Here is a 22,419-nt window from a genome sequence, read left to right as displayed (position 1 = left end):
GTGTTTGGCAGCAGTCAAGAAGCTGGGTATAGCTACATTGTGGATTTAATGCTCGCTAACTACCTGCACTGAAATGATTAAATTGCTGGTTTAGTAATGTATTGAAACTAAAATTCAGTGTGTGCAGTTACCTGCTTGATATATTGATAAAAGTATCTGAGTTTTTCTCCCAAATGAAGACTTGAGTCCCATTTTAGAGCCAGTATGGAAATCGAGGTGGCCTATGAGAGGCTTTGCTATTGTTGTTTTTTCAAGTGACTTGGTCAGAGCCAAACCTGATACCTGTATTGTTAACAGGAAGCAAACAGTGGGGGACGTTCTGAAGGGACTGCATCTAGTCTGTATAGTCTCCCACTTACTGTGCCTCAATGTTCAGTTTCTCTTAGTTTTGTATATAACAGAATTAATAGTGGAGAGGAGAGAATTCTGTAAAAAGATGCTTTCCAAAACTGGGTGCTGCAGATCTCATTCACAAAGGATGTGGCAGGGTGGATCAGAGAAGTAGGAGTGGGAAGTTGTCATCTCAGACCTCAGTGTCCAGTGGTATTTACAATCGCTGTCTCTGCTCCGACTTGTATTTAAAACAAGTTCTGGCTACGTGCTGTTTCCACAGCCACAAGGAACCACGTGTAATAGCCAACCACCAAGGATTCTCTTTTGACATCAACCAAACAGACCTTTCCCTATAACTCCCATGGAAGTAGAGAATAACACTAAAAATGATCTTGCTCCTAGCAGCCCGAGAGAGCGCCTGTGTTAATGGGAATCATTTCTGAGCAAAAACATGAGACCTGCTCTGAATTCTAATGCAGAGACTTTGAATGGACACAGTTTTTCATGTACATGTTTTCCCCCCTCATTCCTTCCACACATGCCTGCTACCTATGTAGAACTTGAAGCGTGTGGCTGAAGTGTGGATGGATGAATACGCAGAGTACATTTACCAGCGTAGACCTGAGTACCGACATCTTTCCGCGGGGGATGTGACTGCTCAGAAGGAACTTCGCAACAATCTCCACTGCAAGAGCTTCAAATGGTTCATGAGCGAGGTAGCTTGGGATTTGCCAAAATTCTACCCCCCCGTGGAGCCCCCGGCAGCTGCCTGGGGAGAGGTGAGTTCATTTAAGGAACTGCTAGGGTTGACAAGCCAAAAAGATCTACCAGGCTATTTTGGATTGTAATAATAGAGCTAATCATGAACCCTGATACCTAGTCGCTCCATTCCTATGAACAAACATTACATCTTTATTCAGAAAGATCCTGTGCTGAGTGCGTCAGAGATCAGAATTCCTGTGTGCTTCATTGTCCTGGCTTGCTCAGGAACAGAGCAGACCCTTTGGCTGACAGATTCTATTAGCACATGATCATCAAAAGAAATTGTATCCTGGCTTGTTCTGTAAGATTTCAATTAGTGCACCATGTTTTAGGGGAAGCAGCATAATCCAGTGGATAGGACATGGGATTGGGGAAGTAAGAATCAAAATAGAAATAAAACCCAGATGTCCTGTGAAACCTCGGCCCAGTCAGTTAGCTTCTCTGCACCTCCTCTTTCCCATCTGTAAAAATAAGGGTGGTGGTACTCCTCATTGTAAAGTGTCTAGCCTAGGGATAAGAAGCCCATACGTGTTAAGGCTTGTTCCCCTAATTATTATTAAAAACAGGAAGTCCCCAGTATATGTCTCCCCCTTATCTGTCATTTTGCGTATCCGTCGCCCTTCCATTGGGGAATGTGGTCCGATTCACATTGGTCCCAATTCGCATATCCGTTGCTTGACCTTTTGCGTGGCTTTTCTTTGGGTGCTTCCCTGGCGTTCAGGAGGCGCTGGGAGGGAAGGGGTGGAGGTGGAGGCGGGGCGGGCCATTATTTCTTTTGGGGGGGGGGAAATTCCCCACTATCAGTTGCCCTTTTCAGGAATGTAACCGCCAACATATACCGGGGACCCCCGTAACAGGCTCTGCCGTCCTCTAGTGTGTTTTCTTCTAAGTTAAATGCAAGGCGCTTACAGCAGATTACTGTGCTATATATGGTCATCCCTATTTTGACTTACAAACGTTGTGTGCCTCTTTTCAGCTGTAACAATGTCAACTCATTGTGTAATGTAAGACATTGCACCTTTGTACTAATAGCTACCGTTTGAGGTAACTTCTTAAATCATTCTGCCTCTTGGCTGCCACTTGGACAAAAGTGTAACATAACTAATTAATAATTTAATCTTGCAGATCCGTAATGTAGGAACTGGTCTATGTGCAGATACGAAACACGGAACTCTGGGCTCCTCACTCAGGCTGGAAACCTGTGTGAAAGGCAGAGGAGAGGCGGCTTGGAACAACATACAGGTAATCGAGTCTTCCTCATAACACATTTGTTTTTAGAAGGATCATGATGAGGACAAGCAACATTAAAAATAAAAACCTTTGCCATGATGTAAATTAGGACCTAAAAATCTCACAATGGCTTCACCACTCTGGGTAACGAGGCACAGTGCTGTGCCAGGGGAGTGAAATGTGGTCTGTGACCTAAGTACCAAATGTACTGATGCTGTTCCTGGTAGACTGCAATTGTTAGGGTAAAAGCAAATAGCAGGAGGGAAAGGAACTGGAGCCTGGAAGGCTCCTTGTGGAGCTTTTACTTTTTAGTCTTTGAAGGGTTGGAGTGAACAGAAGAGAATAACAAAGGGAAAGAATATACCAAAACAATAAAAGAAACCGGTAACAAGGCAACTGTGATATGTAACAAAGTGAATATTAACTTCAAAGCATCTGCTGAAAGAAGTGATAGAGGAACACCGTACATATTGATGAACGTGCTTGCAGGTTCAATAACCACTTACTGTCGTTCCTCTGACAGGAAGCAAATGCATGATTAACATCCCAACCATTGCTGGGGAGAGGGATTAACCTGGCTGGGCTATCGATCCACCCTCCTGATGCATTAGGGGCGAGAAATGACAGCTTTATTGTAACGGGGGGGAGATATTAGTCTTAAAATGTAGCAGCTGAGTAGCGGAAAGATCAAGAACACAATGCATCTATTACGGAGCAATACCTAACTCCTCAGTGAACTGGATTTGGTATTAGCAGATAAAGGTCTGTTGCATATCAATTTTGATGCAGGAAAACTGGAAATTAAACCAATTTACTGTGCGATTCAGTCCAAAAAGACAAGACTCCAACACAGGAGATCGGCCCAGGTTTAAAAACCTGTATATTAAGGACTGCAGAATACAGTGGGGTGAGAAAAACTGCTTAATCTAGTTGCTGCCCAGTCTAATAGGGTTGAAAGTTTAGACTGCGTGCTTATATTTTATTTCTTTTGGTAACTAACTGACTTTTTGCCTATCGCTTAAAATCTACCTTTTATAGTCAATACATTTGATTAATTGTTTATCTTTACCAGTGAGTTTGTATGCAGAGTGTGGTTAATCTGCTCAGGTTTGCAAAGGCTGGTGCATGTCCACTTTCCATCGTTGAACTGGGGAACCAATTAATAAATTTGCACTGCCCAACGGTATATTCCTGGGGTACAGTGCTGGGAGCTGGGGAGGTTGGTTTTGGTGCCTTTCTCTGGGTGATTCATGAGTGGCTCTGGGAGCATTCATGCAATCTAGCTGGGTGTGGGGCTCCCACAGTCCCAGGCTGCACCCCGGGGGATCCCGTCACACCCATCTAGTGTCCCATCACCGGCCATTGGAGATATTTGCTGCTAGCAGTCGCAGATTGGCTACGTGCCACTGTAGGCAGTTTTATCATACCGTCCCTTCCATAAACTTATCAAGCTCTGTCTTGATGCCTCTGTACCCTCCCACTGGGTGGCTCATGCTGCCCCTAGGGAACCCCATGTGGCCTGAGGAGCACAGGGCTTGAATCTTAGATTCCCTGAGGCTCTGTGCAGACTACCAGGGCAGATCATAGAACCATTATTAACAAGGGTGTCTTGTAGCTCTTTGCTGATTCTACCCTCTGCACTGTCAAGTGTTCTAATCAGTGAGTTGGTTATAAGCGTAATACTCCCACTGAGAGAGCCACATTCCAAACCGAGGAGCCACCAGACAGTGGAAGTGGCTTGTTTCTAAAAGAGTTCTTGACTTGCCATCCCCAGAGAAGTGCTGTCCAGCTGAGCAGTGCTACGCCCTGTGGGGAAACAGAAGAATTTCAGCTCTTCAATCTGGATGGCTTCTCTTCATTTGCGCTCATTCATCCCATTCTAAGAGGGTCATGTTTGTCCTGGCAGGTATTCACTTTCAGCTGGCGGGAAGATATCCGTCCTGGGGACCCTCAGCACACCAAGAAGTTCTGTTTCGATGCCATTTCCCACAGCAGCCCTGTGACCTTCTATGACTGTCACGGAATGAAGGGGAATCAGCTGTGGAGATACAGGAAAGTGAGTGCCTTTACTTAATGATGTGTCACGTCATTCCATGAACACCTGAGATTCCTTGTAATAACATGACTCATGTGGTGTTCTCTTGTGATTCATGTAGCTGTGACAAGAGAATGTATAGGAATCCATTGTCATTTAGCATTAATAAAAGCAGCATGGCCAAGATGGGGTAGACATATCTTTTTTTTACCTACCTGAATGGAAAAGGACGACTTGAACAGCTCATGAGTAAGAAGAGGGTATAAAAACCACTAGCTACAGGAGACCGCAAAAGCAGCCTGCTTCTCATGTTTGTTCTGCAGAGCCTGCCCAAGGTTGCGCTTTGTGTCATAGTCTTGTTAGTGTTGGCACAAGAACCACATTTCATTGATGGCATAAGCAGCATCACTCCAGTGACTTCCATGAAACTGCATCTGTTTGTACCAGCTCTGCATCTGGTTCAATGTGGGCTTGTACACGAGCCCAGTACTTGGATATACGAGAGGCAGTGTGAGACCAACTTCTGTTCTTGCCTGATTGCAGATTGGTTTCAATCAGGCTGCCATCAAGCCTGCCCCGCTTGCTCACAGATGTGCCAGGCTCCTAGTGTCCCCTGAACATGCCCTTATTAGATGGCGCTGGCTCCCTGCATCTTCATTTAGAAATGGGAAGGAACAGCATTAAGTGTCATGCCAACAAGAGAGAGCAAGCGAGGAGACCCTCTGTTAAACCAGCTGCAGCTTGCACCCACAGCCCTCTGGCTGTGCAGTAATGCCATACCTGCCACGCACAAAATTGTACTAGAGCGTGTCAGGTTGGTGTTTTAATAATGCGGATGGTCCTGCCATAAGCGGATGTGACTTATTAATTCTCTACAAGCAACAGGTGAAGAGGTTTTTATTTAGAATGCTCATCTCCCACAAACTCCCCATCTGTAATGCCCAGTGTGACTGGAGGGTCAACAGCAGAACGTGAGCCTGCAAGCTGAAGAATCTAGCTTTAGTTTGCTTTTGCTTTGCCTGGCAGATGTTGCAAGGGTTGAACTGGCTGCCAGTGGCAAGGAGAGGAAATGTGGACAAACACAGCCAGACACATGCCATGCTAGCATTTCAAGTATGCAGGCAGGGCTCCCCTGGAAATGTTGATTTCTGAACCGGTTCCAGCACTCATTGTTGCAGAAGTGATGCATTCTACTGCTCATCCAGAAAGCACTGAGAGAGGCAGACAGCAAAAGTAACATTAGCGTTTGCTGTAGAGGTGGGAGGTGTCATGGTCTCCCCAGGGAATGTTGGAACCCCCCTCATTGAGAAATTTAAAAGCAGCCTGCACAGAGCACTATAAAATGGGAGGAACAATCCTACATTGGAAGGGGAGTGGACTGTTTCTTAATATGTGGAATACCATAAATAACTGGTTAGAGCACCACGCACATGTAAGAAACTTTCTGTCCTGAAGAGCTTCCAGTTCATTAGATGTTAGATTAGATACATAAATCCTTTCCATTTCTAGCTCATGATTCCATGAGTTGACTGCAACCAACAGTAGGTCAGGAGTAGGAGTCAAGGGTGAAAAAAGTATGCAGTGGGTAATGTATCTAGTAGTGAGAGACCAAACGACGCGCACACCCTTCCGTTGAAAGGTTTGTATCGAGATGCTATAGGGCAGCAACTGGGTAAAATGTGCTCAGCCTTGTTTCCTCAGTGGGACTTTCCCTTTACTTCCCCGTAGACCCCCAGAATGTTCCCCAGTCAAGCAAATTGATTTTGAATTTCTCTTCCTCAGGACAAGACCCTTTACCACCCAGTAAGCAGCAGCTGTATGGACTGCAGCGAGAGTGACCGCAAGATCTTTATGAATACCTGCAATCCCTCTTCTCCAACACAGCAGTGGATATTTGAACACACAAACTCAACCGTCTTGGAAAAATTTAACAGAAATCTTGATCTTTAAAGACTGCAAATATATATATATTTATATATATATTTTACAGTTATAGTTTTTACCGGGGAGGGTTACCAAAAACAATTTAATTTTTTTTTTTTTAAATAAGGTAAAAGGGAGAATCTCAGGAGAGGGTGTGACTAGCGGGCCAGTCTTTATTTTGAAGATGCTGCATCTTTCTCTTTTGGGGATGATGGAATTCCATGAGGCTTTACCCAAGTCACTTGCCTGTCAAGATGGGATCAGAAACTCTATTTTTAAAGGATTATGAACCTGGTTCGTCCTGCATTTAGATCACGTGTGGTACTTTCCCAGATGCTAAAGCGTTCCCAAATAGTCACTTTACCTCCCAGAATCCATCCAAGCAAAACCTGCACTCAAAATTACAGTGCAAAGTCAACATAACAGTACCTGACAAATACACTGACTTCTAGTGCATCAAAACTTAAAATGCAATAGAAAAATGAAAAGTGTACGTCTCTTCTGTGCACCAAACCAAAATATGCTAAAAGCAGCTTCGCCTCGTAATGCCTGCCAAAGGAATAGATCTGTTAACAGAAAACAGTTTGAGTGAACTAAGGGCTGCTGAGACTAACGTTCCAGTGAGTACAAGTCACTGGTAGAAAAAACACAATTTCAGGTCCATGCACCTTGTTCTCTGCTACCCATTGTTGGGTCTCTTCAATATGAAGGAATAGAAAAAAGGTTTCCAGTAAGGTGACAGCCTGCAGCTAAAATAATTGTGGTGACTCTCACCACAGGTTCTTCGATGGCTAATATCAGAATGCACAGTCACTTATAGTATGGGGTGGCTTTAGGAGAGAAACATTCCAAGGATCCTTGCCATAAAATCTCCAGTTTTCCTCTAGAGACCTGGGGCCAAATACACCCTCAGCACGAGCAGCTGCAATTCCACTGAAGTTGATGGATTTGAGACTGCTACCCAGGGTTTAATTTGGTCTGTGGTCTTCTGTGGCCAGCAGTCCATCTGTCTGAGGTAACCCCAGTGAGTGCAGGGCCGATGCACAAGGCCATTATGCTCTGACAAATGACTGCATAGTTATCCTTCTGCTAAGATGCTGCATAAATCAACCAAACTTACCATTTGCCTATCATCACCCAGCTGCTTGACTTGTCCACCTATCCCAGCTCTGGGATTGTGAGACATGCAGCAGCATGAGGGGCGGAAACGACCAAAGCACTGTCTTGGGAAGAGCAGGGAGACGTTTGCAGGCTGCTCTCTGGGGCTCCTAAGCAGCACAGTAATGGATCTCTGCTCCGGCAGCGGCATGAAGCTGCACATTTCAGGCATCTTCCCTGCTGTGTAGCTCCTAAGTTTCACAAGAGAGCTTTGCTCTCGTCAGGTTCAAGAGGCCCATATGGCAGCTGCTGTGTGTTCCAGGCCTCCTCTTGCTCACCACAAGACAGTAGTCAGCCCGTCTGCTGTTGCCTGCTCCCTGCTGCACCAGTTCAGGAGCTGCAGAGGTTATCAGGTGACTTGGTGATCTCTTAATGATGGTGCAGAATTGATGCAGCTTTGCCAGGTAAATCAGAGTGGGCGTGCTGCATGGCGTGCAGAATCTCAAAAGTAGTAAACCCAGACTTGACTTCTGTGATGTTGCTCAGTGCAGCATTGTTGCAAATGATTCACAGCCCTTTGAAGTCAAGCATTGCTTCCTTTGGAGGGGTGGGAGGACAGAGACTTGACTGCCCTTTGGGATAGTCCATATTTTTTCTGTGATGCCAGCACACCACAGCAAGAGATGCTGTACAAACACGACTAATGCCACACTGGGTTAACATTCTTTGATTAAAATATAATTTGATATGTTCTAAATATCTGCAACGTGTCTCTCATTAGAAGCACTTTTTAATACCACAGGGGGAAGCACCAGTTTCCAGTACTTGGCAAGTAGCTGACAGATGTTTTCCTTAAGTTATTAATGCTCTCATTAGTCTGGTTGTACTGACTGGATCACTAAATGGCCCGTCTAGATGTCTTTATGAATGTTTTAATACCTGTGGAACAAGACGCTGTACATGAAGAGCACGAGTTGATTATAATTGGAGCACAAGGTCAGTACATGATCTGTTGATCATTCCACTGCAGCTAGCAGTGCTGTAACGTTAATGCCTGCAGTTTAGTTTTCCACTTCATTAGGGGATCAGCTTCTGTTTAAAATACATGGCTTTCTCTGTACTTGGACTCACCTTGTGAGCAAAATTTTGGACACTTTTAGCTGCTCAGCATGTTGGACACAAGCTTCTGAGATTATTGGTCATGGGATAGGGAGCCTTTGATATCTAGGTCAGTGATTTGACTTTGGCTCAAGGGCAGTTGTTTGGCAGCATGCACCAAAAGACTAGGTGATCTTAATGCAGTTCCTACTTGACTGATATTGGTCACAGGACCACTATCACAACTGGCACCTCTGCTGCCCGGCTCAGCACAGAGGCCAAGAATTGAATGGGCCAGGAATGTTTTAATCTCTTTTAAGGGTGGTCTCTCCAAGTCAGTTGCAGTGCTGTCAATCTGGTTCATTTCACAAAGTTATGGATTTCAAAACCTGAATATCCCATGAATTCAGTGTGCCTATGTCTGATTGTCTCAGTGGTGTTCCTTGAGCTATTATTTTACTTACATTAATTATACATTTCAATGCCCCAGAGGCTTTGCTGACTAATGGGAAGTATTGCCATACTCAGCCACCTACTGATTGAGAAATAGAAATTATATTTCTCAATCTTCATCTTGAATTGAGCTTTTGCTGAGCAATCAGGCTAATTAGTCCTATTATGTTTAGTTACTTAGAAGCAAAAATCACCAAAGCATGAATCCATAAACAAATCCTCACATTTGCATGCAAGTCAAGATCAGGTCTCAAACGCCATCAATTACCTATTGGAAAACGCATGCTTTTCACATCCAGATAGTTTTCAAAACTGTAATTTAAAAAAAATCTCTGCCCTTGGCTTCATAAATTCTCTAGTTTGTGGCAAGACTGCATATAAGAATTCTGAAGTACAGTGGGATGCTGTGTGGTGTGTTGACGTACATTTCAATACTCAAAATGCACGTCCATCTCTGCCTATTTCATAGTGGTGTTAATGTCTGACCTCTGTGACCAAACTACCTGGGTTTGAGCCCTGCATGTGAGCGCAGGGAGTTTTCCTGTAGGCTTTGGCAACAAATCTCTCCCCCTCTCCCCCCCCAGTGGAATGTTGTGTGAGGTTTAATAAAAGGAGAATACAGCATCGTTAAAATAAAGATGTGCCTTTTTAAATGCAAATGTACAGCAAATGCCTAAACTTGAACCATTTCCTAGTGCCTTGCTGGACAAGAGAGAAGTGGGCCGGGGAGCAGGATGTACAAGAGAGTTTGATGCAGTGTGCAATTACCATTCTGGTGTGTGGTTTTGTTTTTAAATGTCTGATTTTTAAGTACAAATTTTAGGACGACAGAAGGTAGATGCAGGGGCTCCGGGGTTTCTTATTAAGAGTATCTATTAATGGCTGTGCTTTTCTTCACACTCAGCATGAAATCTGGAGATGGAAGCCTCAGTCTTCTTCGAGTGGGTCCCTATTGGGGTTACGCTTGGGACATAGAGTAGGAGTTCAATTGACGTTAGACCAGAGGATTTCCTGGGCCTGTTGCTGTATGTTTAATCCCTGATAAAGGCACATATAATATCTGTTTAATCAAGGGAACAGCATCCAGGAGTTCACAATTCCTACTCAATGTATTCAGATACAGAGCTTTTCATAAATAGTTCCAACAGCATATCAGAATCTAAGTGAAAGGATAATGTGGTAACTTCCATAAACTCAACACCATGGATCAGTGGGGAGCAAATCTGTAATCCAGAAGTAGCAAGAAAACAATTCCTTAGCCGCTGTTCTTAGGTTCTGTGGTAATTTATACCTATGTAATGCCAGGTCAGTAAGTTTTCCCGTTTGCCTAGCTGGATGTCTGTAGCGTTAAAAAATTAATATCGGAACTTAAATGAGCACTGAGGTTTCACAAGTAACTGGTTATTGGCACTAACACAGTGGAGCTCGGTGCTCCTACAGCTACCACCGTATCGTTATGGTAATTGCACGTCCTTTTAGGAGCGAGGAAGATCACATAAGAACCATGTGAAAAGTCAGAATGCATCACTGGGTGAAAGGAGAGCAGTTTTCATTTATGTCTTTCTTTTGAGATATGCGCAGGATGTTGAAATGTTTGTGGTTGCAGTGTGTGGACAGCTTGCTGCAGCCAGCCAGTAATACATGGTATGAAATAAAACTGTCAAGGCTAACAGATCTAGAACAGTCAATGGCTGTAGGATTGGCTTTCTAGTATATGAGATTCAGACATGCGTGTCATGCCACACTTTCATTCTACCTGGCTGCTACGTTCTCATAAGCAGATAAGTAATGAAATACACAAGTCACATTTCAGAGTTAACAGCCCACAGCAAATGGGGCATTAAGTGCCCAAGCCAGTCATTACCTGACATATAAAAACCAGCAAACCGGTTGTCATTTCCACTACAAAAGGATTGTTTAGCATCAAGTGTTCTTAATGTTTTGTATTTTGTTTTATTTTAAACAGATGAATATTGTGGAAAGCGAGTTGGCAAAGCACTGTTAACCAACAATGAATAGCTTGAGGCTAATTTCTGTGATATCCAGTGTATTTTTAAAAATAAATAAACTTTTTTTTACAGGGGAGGCAGTGTGGGCTAGTGGGTAAGGCACTGGACTGGGAGTCGGAGACCTGGGTTCTATCCCCAGCTCTTCTGCTGACCTGCTGTTTGACTTTTGGCTTCCCCTCTGTGCTACGTTTTCCTCGTCTGTAAAATGTGGGTAATGTATACCTTTGGTAAAGTGCTTTGAGATCTACAGATAAAAAGCATTATGTAAGAACAACTTAATATTGTAATACATATTACAGTTCTTCACAGACAAAGCTTTGAATCAAATATAACATTTCCTTAGGGAAATAGGGTAGTGAGTCAGGTATTGGAAAGTTGAGAGATGAAGATTCCCACCAGCATGGAGTACTTGTTTTTCAGTTGTAAATTCATTTCATTTTACTGATTAACCAGTCAGATTGCCTTATCTAGATGTCACCCACACTAACTGAACTCACACTGCACTTGTTCCTTTGTCGTGAGATCCATGTATAAAACTAGACAATGACAGGTTTATGAAAATCATAATAAAAGACCTTTGTCTAGTTTTTCCTGTGACTCTGCCTTTGCTAGTCGAGTAGGCTCTTTATTCGCTTGGTGTTCTGAGCTTTCCTGATGCTCCTGCATTACCCGGAAGGCTTCAGTGATTCCAACAGATGTGTGGTTTTTCATTGGGAGCCATGCAGGTCTTAAAACTGCTCATTCAGCATTAGGAAGGAAGCTCTGATCCCAATTAGCAAGCAGGCAAATGTGAACTTGGCTTACAAAAATGACATGGAAACTAATCAATTCAACAGACTAAAACATTCGCCCTTAAAATAACAGTAACAAATAGCTTTAGCGTTTTTAGGATGGGAGCCCCAAAGTATCCATGATAAGGTCTGAGTTGGTTCACTCCTTGTACTGTGTGCATTTTAACTTATTTACTTTAAAACTGGATGGAATAGTGCCTCGTAAACCAGTGTACATTTATTTCTGGGCACATTAGGACCACACTCCTAATATCTGGGGACAGTAAAGGATGTTTAGCACTTTAATGTAGTAGCTTTCATAAATTGGAGTCAATCAGAGATAATGCATAGTGTTTTTAAAAGTTGAATGGACTTCCTTTTATAATATTTAAAATAAATTTTTAATGTTTTTCTGAAGATCTGTGTATGCAGAAATTACTCTCCTTTTTTTGCTTTCCTCCTCCCCCCACCCCCCATGAGAACAAAATAATTATCCTGGTTTGGGACTTACGTGGAGCATAGCGAGTTTCCCATCACCCCACATGCTCCCTTCACTGTGCACTCTTGTCCTGCTCCTCTGGGATAGTCACTTTAAGCTGCCCTCCTGCCGAGGAACATTGGAGTTCAGTCTGCCCCACACGCATGGACCCACTGCCAAGCTATAGGCTCACTCTCCATTGACAAGTGCTACGGGTCTCTTAAGTTGGCAAACTTTCCTGGTAATCGAGGGGTGCTAATTTTGGAGTACTTTAAAAATGGGTTTTGAAGGCTGAATGCTGCAGAGTCCCACAAAGGAAACTGAATGGGACGTTGTCATGGTTAGAGGGTGAACTGTGCTTTCGACTCTTTTGCAATCGCCTTTCCAGTGCACCCCTCAGATGACAGACTTAGCTTCCTTCCTTCAAGGTGGAACCCCATGGTTCAACCACTCTCACACTGGACCTCTGGTTTCCCAGACATGTTAACGTAACAGACCTAACTATATTTGGCACCAGTGAGAAACTTCCCTCCGGCACACGTGGCCAGCAGCTGGTTAAAGTGATACAAAAGAGTTCTAAAAAGAAAAGTGATGTTTGTTCACCCAAAGGTACGTAGCCATCAAAGGAAAGGGTTAAAACAAACGCCTGCACATCTGGTCTGACATAAACTTCACGCTTTCCTTGCTAGTTCAGGAAGCTTCTGCTTAACCCAGATACTGCTACCTGTGGACTGAGAGACACACTGTCCTCCTGCAGTCGTTGCCTGTCTCTCTCCTGCATCAGCTCCCTATGAGCGGCTGCTGCCGACTCACTCCCCCTCCCTTCCTTTCTAGACAAGGGCTTTTAACTACTTACTGTCCTTTTGATTTTAGGCCCCCACCCTGGAAAATATGCCCTGCCTGGAACCAGGCAGAGGGGCATTTCTCAATTAATAGCCCACTCATTTTTCTCTTAAGGACGCTTGGTATTTTCTCTGGAGATAAATTATCTCTAGACATCATTTTGTTTCCTGCTTGCTCTTACTAACAGCCCCTTCTTATTTAACTCTATGCAGGAAGACAGAATAAAATCAAGCAAGTAAACTGAGGAACATATAATACAGGTATCTCCCTCGCTCTCCTCAGATGCAAATACTCCCAGAAAGAGGGAGTAAGTTTTTCAAAGGGAGAGCAGACAACATGCAAGAGATAGTACCTGGATAAGTAAACAGCCCCCTTTCTATGCTGAAGTGGTCTCCAGATGTATGCACGCTGGCCCTCAGGCTGGTGCATGGAATAATCTACATATAGGACGTGCCTGTCAAAGGCATTGACATAATAAAAGGCTTTAAGCAATGACCCTACCCAAGCCCCAACCTCCTCCCCATTGGAAGCAGGTCAAAATGTATCAATCGAGCATGCTCGCCATTCATCAGAACTGCTTTGAGGGAGCCAGACCTAAACCAAACATATATGCTCTACTCTCAGGGCAAGCAAAGAACCTACCTGAACAAACTAGCTAAACTGCATTAAATGGCCAGGAATTTTACCCTTTCAAGATTACTCCACAGACTTGGTCTGGAAAAGAAAAGCTTTCTCAGGGTTAGCAGGAGGCTAAGGGTACAAAGCACCTGTCTTGCTCTGATATATCCACCTTTTCTCACTCATGCAGGTGGAGGAGGGTGGTGAACTAGTCCTTGATACAAATGAGTCAGGGGAATCTTCTGCCCAATGTTCACTTTTAAAACACATGGCATGGGCAGTATCTTCCCTGGCTTCTTTGACTGTTGGTAAGGAGATCAGAACCCTGAGCTCTGCTTAGGCTTGGCAGTTCATAGCCATAACACCTCCGGACTTGCTGCATCAGTTATGAATGTAAAAAAAATTGCTTGAGCCCAGATATCTCTTCCATTACAAATTAAACCCTGTCTGAGCTATCCTTGCCATAGAAGACTAAAAGGTCACCACTGACACACACACACACACACACACACACACACACACACACACACACACACTCTTAGATGACTGCAAATTACTTCAGTACCTTGTGCAGAACGTAGGCCATGGGGACAGATCCATAGCTGATAAAATTCCAGATGCACAATTTCCAACGTAGGGAGCAAAACTAGGGATCTGTCCAGCAATACAATCAAAGGGATGCATTACTCCGACAAGTTTCATGAAAAGTTAGCTGGGATATTGACTGAACACAGCAGTTCTGGATTTTTACTCCAGTTCCTTATCTACATAGATGTAGGGAGCCAACCTTAGGCTCTTTGGTCTTTTTCAGATTGAGGTTATCAGTTGTACTGGTCACCAACACTTAATATGGATAGAAAAACCATGGCTAAAAATCCAGCAACAGGCTGAGTTCCCTGATTTGAGAAGGCCAAACCGCTTCCTGCTCATTAGATGCTCTATCAGCCACCTCAATCATCTACCTAATGTATTCTCCTATGCAAGCTTTCTCCACCAAGAAGCCTGGTTCATGTGTTGAAAAGGTGTTGGACTGTGTGGAGTGGGCCTACGAACTGGCAATTCTGACCAAGGTATGACTAATGCTGTTGGATTTAGGAAATGGACTAATATTCTGTAGAAATCTCCCACTTCATACTTATGGCTCAAACTGACTTTAGGCCTGGCACTTTTCAGATGAGGATTTCTAGACTGAATTTTTTCCATGACTTGGGTTTTTCCTGTTAGATATTTTTCCCAAACCAGTGTCAACAATTTGCGAAAATACCAATGGAGGAATTTGCTTTCAAAACTGAACAAGATCCTCTGGAGCCTACCAATGGGACCCTTTTGGGTCAAATGAGAGACTTTTTCCCGAAAGGTAGCACTTGGCCAAAGACTTCGCTCCCTTTCCTGTACCTCCCTGTTAAAACAATGGCATACAGCCAGAATACAAGGTAAATGATGGATTCTACTACACCGGTGTATTTCTTCATTGTTAAAGTCAGTTGTTTGTGGTGCATATATTTTGACACTCATTTGGGACCTGCATTACGCACTGTTGGCCTCACAATCAATGGATAGGACGCCTGTCCCAAACTGACGCCTAACCTGGGCTCCCTGGACAATACACTAAACATAAACAGAAAAGCAAATCAGTTAAAGAAAACCCACCCTTGTCAGAAAATGCACTGCAAGCAAAGACCCTTTGCCTCTCACTCACCCCACCCCACCCCCCCAAAAAAAGAGCACTGGAGCATAGCCCGGAGACCAGCAGACTCGGGCTATCTCACACCTGGGAGAGCAAAGTTTGGGTCCCTTGAGGAGAAAGCTCTGCCTCCCAGTGCCTCTTTCACAGTGAGGAAAGTCTCGTTCTAGCCCTTCTGCTGATCATAGCTGCAGCAATAGCACGCGTCTATGTGCTTTTAAGTATATCCCACATATGCTGCCGAAAACCTGTTCTGCAAAAATGATGTTGGGCCTTGATCAGAACCCTCTGCCTGTAAAGCCAGATGTCCCCGTTACCACAAGCCCTGTGTGTCCAGGACTCTGAGACCCATAAAAACCTCGACAAGTGACGTACAGTAACTTTTCTAAACATAAAAGGTTGTGGATTTAAAGTCAGGTCTTGGGACCTTGTCGGACTAGAAGCAAGTGCTGAGTCCTATTGGGAAGCAGGGTCTCTGCCCTCCCCAGTGGTCATGTAAATAAACCTGGAGTTCTAAACTCCTGCGTCCAACTTCCAGCTACAAAATGAAGTGCAAAGCAGGAATTCCCCAGACGTGACTTGCATGGTGATTTTTCCTTCTCTGCCAAATCAATAGGCTTAATATAGGTATTGCTGGGGTGCTAGGCACTATGGTAATACAAATAATTATAACAATGTGGCAGACAGAAAAAGTTAGCAAAACAAAAGTGTTTGTTTAAAGGCTGGTTTTTTTTTTTGGATAGAGGCCACAAATCCACTTATTTAGAGAGAGTAAATATTTGTTTTCTAAAGGGAATAATGTAGTGAAAATCCAAAATACGAGAGACTCTCAACGCAGCAAAGAACAGTGATCCACAGAGGGGTTTTCAATGAGCGGTTCCCAAACTTCGTTGCACCGCGACCCAATTCTGATGACAAAAATTACTTTGTGATCCCAGAAGGGGGGACCGAAGCCTGAGCCCTGCCACCACAGGCAATGGGCCAATGCTAACGCCCCAGGGCTTCAGCCCTGGGTGGGGGGGCCTGTAACCTGAGCCCCGCCACCCCAGGCAGTGGGGCTTGGGCTTTGGCCCTGGGCCCTAGCAAGTCTACCACCAGCCTTAGAGACCCCATTAAAACGGGGTCATGACCCACAGTTTGAGAACTGCTGGAACGTCAAGTTTGACAGTGCATTTCAGTTTCAAGTTTGTCTTCTGTTCTATATCCCTACCTAGGGCATCTATTGCCATAATATCTAGATGCTTGGGGGGGAAACCGTCCCCTTTGGGAATTGAACCCCCAGACCAGGGTTCAATCCGAAGCACTTCTTGCAACTGCTCCTCATGCTCCAGGCTTCTTCCTACGACGCTTGACACTACACCGCTCCTTTCAATGGCTTTGTGCACGAAGCCTTCAGTAAGAAATAATTAACAACTCAGTGAAGTGGGGTTAGTTTAATACTCCGGGGTACTATGCCCGGCAGTCTAACTTTCCCATGTTAGTGTACTCGGGGGCTGTGTGCACTACAAAGCATTACGTGCTGCCTAGAACCCGTCAGACCAGCTGATCCAACTTACAGCGACAGACCTTGTCAAAGGTAGCAGAGTTATGGGAGCGGGTTTGGAGTCCGACGCAAAATCAGTGGGACAAGAGTTGCGTTGTCCTTCAGTACCTTTTATGTGCAGTTGGAACCATTTTAACAACGGCAAATAATTCCCAACCTGACCCTGAGTGACACTTGGGTTCCAGAACAGATCCACACGAGATTTATTTGCTTGTTATAACAAATGCTTTGTGGCCATGGGGCCTGTTTTCGTTTCCTCTTTGGGCAATAAAAGCAATGTGTGGTGGTGATTTCCCACAGTAACAGATTATCACAGATGGAGAGAGGTTCTAGAGAGAGTCCAGAAGAGATCCAGTATGGAAACTGAAGTATCTTACCGTCCTCCAGAAAGGAATGGAAGTGCAGGCACAAGGTGGCAGCAGACAGGTTCTCCGCAACGCTGTTGAGTTTTCAATAAGTTTAACAATGTGCTAGAACTGAGCCCAGGCCTGGAGAGTAGGGACTGCTGCAACTGGGGGTGGGGTGAGTGGGGCTGGTGAGAATGCAATACCCCCTTTTTGTTATCCCGCTCTTCAAAGCCTGTTTCTCCCAGCACAAGCCCTGAATTTGTCTCCTGGAAGTGGAAACTGGAAAGATCTTGGGACAGGACTGAGGTCAAAGGGGCTCTTCCCCTGATGACAGTGAGCAGGATGTGAGGCCCTGCCTAGCAAACCCTGAGTACGTCTACACAGCAAGCAGAAACCCGCAGCAGCAAGTCTCAGAGCCTGGGTCTGTTCACTCAGGATCACGCTACAGCACTGAAAACAGCTGTGTAGATGCTCGGGCTGCAGCTCAGGCTCTGAAGCCCAGCCCCCTCATTAGGCTTCAGAGCCCTTGCCCCAAAGACTACACGGCTATTTTTAGCGCCGTAGCCTCAGCCCCGTGCCTGCCGTGTAGACATGCCTTCAGACAGGAAAGCACCTCAGAAAAGCAGAGTGGGTGTCCCAAGGATTTTGAGTGAGTGCATTAAAACAATGAGTTCTCAAGGAAGGCAGCTGTGTGGCAGACGTATCTTTTTGGCCATTAGTCAGCATCTAAATGAAAGTGTCCCAGTCAGAGCTCGGTGCAGATAGGGAGGCTTGGATGAGAAGACAATAATTACATCTCCAAAGGCGCTAAGCTGCCTCCATTCTGATAGGTTTATGCAACATCATTTCTCACCTCATTGCTGTTTGCACAAGGAGCTGTTAGATCAGGCTAGTGCTGTGAACCCAATAAAGGATGGATATCTCCATTAAGCCAGGTATTTTACAGCCAGCTAGTTTTAGCCTCGCAGAGTGACACAGCTCATGAAGATAAATATGCTGGCGCGTACTGTAATTGTACAAGGCCACCGTGCTTTTTCCAGATAGATTTTCAATCAACAGAGCATTGCATTTGCAGGTACTTAACATTTAATTTATCAAAGACAGAGACAGCCAGAACACTTCTTTCCGCAGCAAGTGCTGAGGGTCAGCACGTGAAACAAACATTTCCTATTGTTTCACCAAGACAAAAGGAAAAGTAACATGTGCCTAGCACTGACTGAACCTCTTTCTCCAACAGCCTCCTATGCCCGTGCACACAGCAGGTTCTATATCCTCTGGCCAGCAGAGGGAGATGAGGAAACAATCCAGGCTCTTGTGATGACATTCCCACTGTCCACTGCTTGCTCCTTCATCATCTGTCCCATATGGTCTGCTCTCTGTTTTGGCAGCAAGAACAGAAGTATTCTCTGCCAGCCAGCAACCATGTAATAGAATAAGCTTTCCTCAGCCAGCTAGTAATAGAAAAGAAAAAATACCAGAAAAGCCCTTGCCTCTAGGCCATACACAGGAGAACCACCTGCCCAGACCCCTCTCTTTAATAATGAGGATCAGGGGCATTTGTTGCAGGGGACAAGTGGTCTTTCAGGTACTACACAGGTACCAGGCCATATGGTTTGACAAACCCTTTAAACCCTACCCAGAGATCAACATGCAGCCAATGGACATCTCAGAGCTCTGGTGTCATGTAATTCCAGCAAGTTGCCCCACTCAGTATATGAGCTGCATCGTTCTGCACCAGCTTTGGTCTCCAAAGGATATGAAGTCATTGACCCATGCCTGGTCTTGATGCCAACTGGCAGAGGGCACAGGAGTGTATAAGGGTTAGAGAGACGCTCTGGTTTGGCATCTACCTACTAGTCTGCCAAAGAATGTTATGTAAGGTTTCTAGTGAAAGCCTGTGTCACACTGGTCATCATAATCCTTGTGAGATGTATGTACAGGAAAATGTGTAGAGTTACATGTAGATATACTAAAAATTATTTTCTCTGGGTCTGAGTTAAGACAGGGCACCAAAAGGTGATCCACAAACCCCTGGCAGGCAGGGGGGAAGAGATGTTTCTCTCACTCTGGCTGGACATCTGAAAATGAAGTACTGTATGCTTCACAACAGACGCCCATTTCCAGTCTGAGCAAAATGGTGATCAATAGATTGCGGAGATGGCAGGGAAAATAAAACCAGCAGGGGTTATCTCGTTTAAGAGTAAGACAATGACACTTATGTATCAGAGGGGTAGCCGTGTTAGTCTGGATCTGTAAAAAGCGACAGAGGGTCCTGTGGCACCTTCTAGACTAACAGATGTATTGGAGCATAAGCTTTCATGGGTGAATACCCACTTCGTCAGACCCACAAAAGCTTATGCTCCAATATGTCTGTTAGTCTATAAGGTGCCACAGGACTCTGTCACTTTTTACAATGAAACTTGGAAACTATACCTAGGGTGCAGATGAACTCCCCCTCCCCCCGTTGTTCCTTCCATTTGTGAAGACAAGCCTCCAGGGGACTTGATTGTATGAGAAGGGATCTCAGCCAAACTGGTTGAAAAAACACAGGAAAAAAGATCTGAGGTAAGCTATCTTGTATGGGGTGGGGAATGCCTTGTTAGTTAAGTTTAGGCTTTAGAAAACATATTATGATTTTGCTTTATATGTAACTATTTGTTTCCAATATTCTTACTCCTTCACTTGAATCTCTGTTCCTTGATAAAATGTATTCTTCTTTCCACTATATCTAAATATCTAGATCTCAATACTGTGTGTTGAGTAGAGTGGTGATCCTGAGTTGAATCTTGCAAGCTGGTGAGTACTGTTCCTTTGGGAATAGCAGATCTGAGAATTCTGTGAGAGGTCAATGGAACGGGCTGGGCACCCCAGAGGGCTGCCCAGAAAACTTGTGGGTTGGTGTGTGCCCATTGCTAGCCGGTACAGAGAGAATGAGTCCTGCAGAGGCCTGAAAGGCAGTGCTTGTGTTGCCAGAGGCTGGTGGGTTCAGGTAGCTGATCCATAGCACACACCGCTGTTTCATGCTAAGGGCTAGTGGTGGCAAAGTGCCTCAGAACCCTGGGAAAAGTCAATGGTCTGATAGTTCTTGTATCTTCCAGGAGAGACTGGTAGGAATTGCTTGGTGGCTGCCTGCCAGCAATGGAGGGGAGCAGGGGTGGGTAGGGGAGGCATTTGCACAGCTATTAAAGAGGAATATGAGAAATGGGCTCTGACCTGTTGGTATCAGTTACTCTCTAAGGGGGGTATCTGTAATATCTCCAAGGCTGGGAATGGAAAGTTGGCCTGAGCCTGTATTTTAAGACCCCCATCTTCCCCTTGGGTACCCGGGGACTATAATATGTTATGCCTTTTCCTATGCCTAGAAGAATACCATGAAACAGTCAGATCTGATAAACCAATACAGGAGCCTTGAGCAGATTGAGTTTACTTGGAACATTTTTGTGTGCAACTCCGACAACTTGGATTAAAGCATATTAATTCTTTAATCCATGATTTCAAGATTCTAAGACAGCTGATGCCTGCTTTAGAATCTTTCTGTCTGAAGAAAGAAATAAGGGGGTGTTTTTTGCACGTACAAACTTGCATCAGTTCACAGAAATCCTCTTTTAGCTTAGTAGCTGTCCCTAACTAGGGCGATTTTGGTGCTAAAAAGATTACTTTAAAAATAAAGCGTGAGCAAAATTGCTTGGGAGCAAAAGTACTTCAGAAAACATCTCTTCCATAGTCCAATAACTGCACCAACTGTGATGCTTAATTAAACAAGAAAAGCCTCTTTAGTATTGGTATCTGCAAAGGACTCCTCTGAGCTTGAGCAGAGATGTACAGTGAGTTTTCCAATGCAGCCACTAAGAGACTGTCTTCCCTATAAATTATTACATAGGCTGATCCCTAGAGTAAACCGCAACCTTTGTAGCCAGGAACAAAAATTTGGGGAGTGAGTCCAGAGTCGTTTTTACAAACATGTCAGCTATCTTGAGTTAATTGGCAGTCAACTGACTGGAAGTTTAAAAACTCTAGAGTATGTGTGCCCCTGAGGTTTGCTTTCCTTCACAGCATGCAAGACTGATATCGCGCCTACCCGTTATCTAACCTAAACATGCAAGTCAAATTAACGCTCTGAAAAGTAAATAAATGTAACTTTTTCATTTTCATTTCTCCCAGAGTGAGACTGACCTAGGAACCAGCCCTTACTGTTTGCTATTTCCCGTGAGTACCATCCAGACCAGTGGATGAGGAAAAAGTAGATTTCTTAACCTGAAATTTCTAGTTCATAGTGGCAAGGGCATGCACTGGTCTGGACAAAGCCCCAGTATATGTCCAGATGTTCTTGGTAAAATTAAGTTTGTAGGTGGTTATACCTTTAATTCTGTTAATCCTATTATCTACACTGGAGGTGATGTTTTCTACCTGGTTTATGTCATTTCAGTTTTGGGAGTCCTGGGAATCAGAGTGTGGTGGTGCAGCATGAGTCTAAACTCAAAGGAGGGAAGTGAGGAAAAATCTAAGCTACTATCTCCATTGAGGCAGAATGGATCCAAGAGCAATGTCCACACCATTAAGAGAAATAAAAATGACAAGTAAGGATACAACTAGCCTCCTCCTGTAGTGCTTCTGTTTTAACTCAGATTCAACGTAACGAGAGCATTGCACAGGGCTTTGGAGAAAATCCTGGTCTGTATGTGTTAGATGAGTGAAAAATTTATTCTGCAAAGGTAGGCTGGCTCTTGAATAAAAGAGCAGTATGGAGGAAAGGGAAGATTCAAACCAGATTAGGAAGGGATGAGGAGTCTGGGAGAAAAACAATCTGAGGTAGTTTAGCTTGTTACTTGCATGCAAAACCATGCTCTGAAGTGTTCCTAGCCTCTGTTTCCCAGAAACTAGGAATGGGGAACGGGATAGATCACTTGATCATTCCTTCTGAAGCACCTGGCATTGGCCAGTCCCAAAACAGGGTACTGGCCAAATGGACCTTTGATCTGACCCAGTAGGGCCATTCTTATGATGATCTAATGTACTTAGTTAATTAAGATTTTGAATTATTTAAAGAGGCTGGCTCAGGGGCTTTCATTCCCTCCTCTCCAGCAGCAGCTATAAACAAACTACATAAGGACCATGTGTAATGGTGCATGCCCTGGAAGTCGTGCGTAATCCTTGTAATTTGCTATTGGGGGGTTGGACCGTTTGTGGAAGCCATG

At 44.4% G+C, this 22,419-nt stretch overlaps 1 protein-coding gene across 1 annotated transcript in view; it reads left to right on the top strand.

Annotated features, from left to right (window-relative positions):
* Nucleotides 1-12,128, top strand: part of GALNT10 (polypeptide N-acetylgalactosaminyltransferase 10) — a 125,638-nt gene extending 113,510 nt beyond the window's left edge. Inside the window, exons 9-12 of the mRNA XM_054036860.1 lie at nucleotides 891-1,112; nucleotides 2,221-2,337; nucleotides 4,232-4,381; nucleotides 6,143-12,128. Of these exons, the coding sequence (XP_053892835.1) occupies nucleotides 891-1,112; nucleotides 2,221-2,337; nucleotides 4,232-4,381; nucleotides 6,143-6,310 (657 nt within the window). The 3' untranslated portion in view covers nucleotides 6,311-12,128. The remainder of the gene's footprint in view (nucleotides 1-890; nucleotides 1,113-2,220; nucleotides 2,338-4,231; nucleotides 4,382-6,142) is intronic.
* Nucleotides 12,129-22,419: the final 10,291 nt, after the last annotated feature.

The sequence above is a fragment of the Malaclemys terrapin genome, chromosome 8 (genome assembly GCF_027887155.1).
Source record: "Malaclemys terrapin pileata isolate rMalTer1 chromosome 8, rMalTer1.hap1, whole genome shotgun sequence".
NCBI lineage: Eukaryota > Metazoa > Chordata > Testudines > Emydidae > Malaclemys > Malaclemys terrapin.
This window is presented reverse-complemented; position numbering and strand designations above follow the sequence as displayed.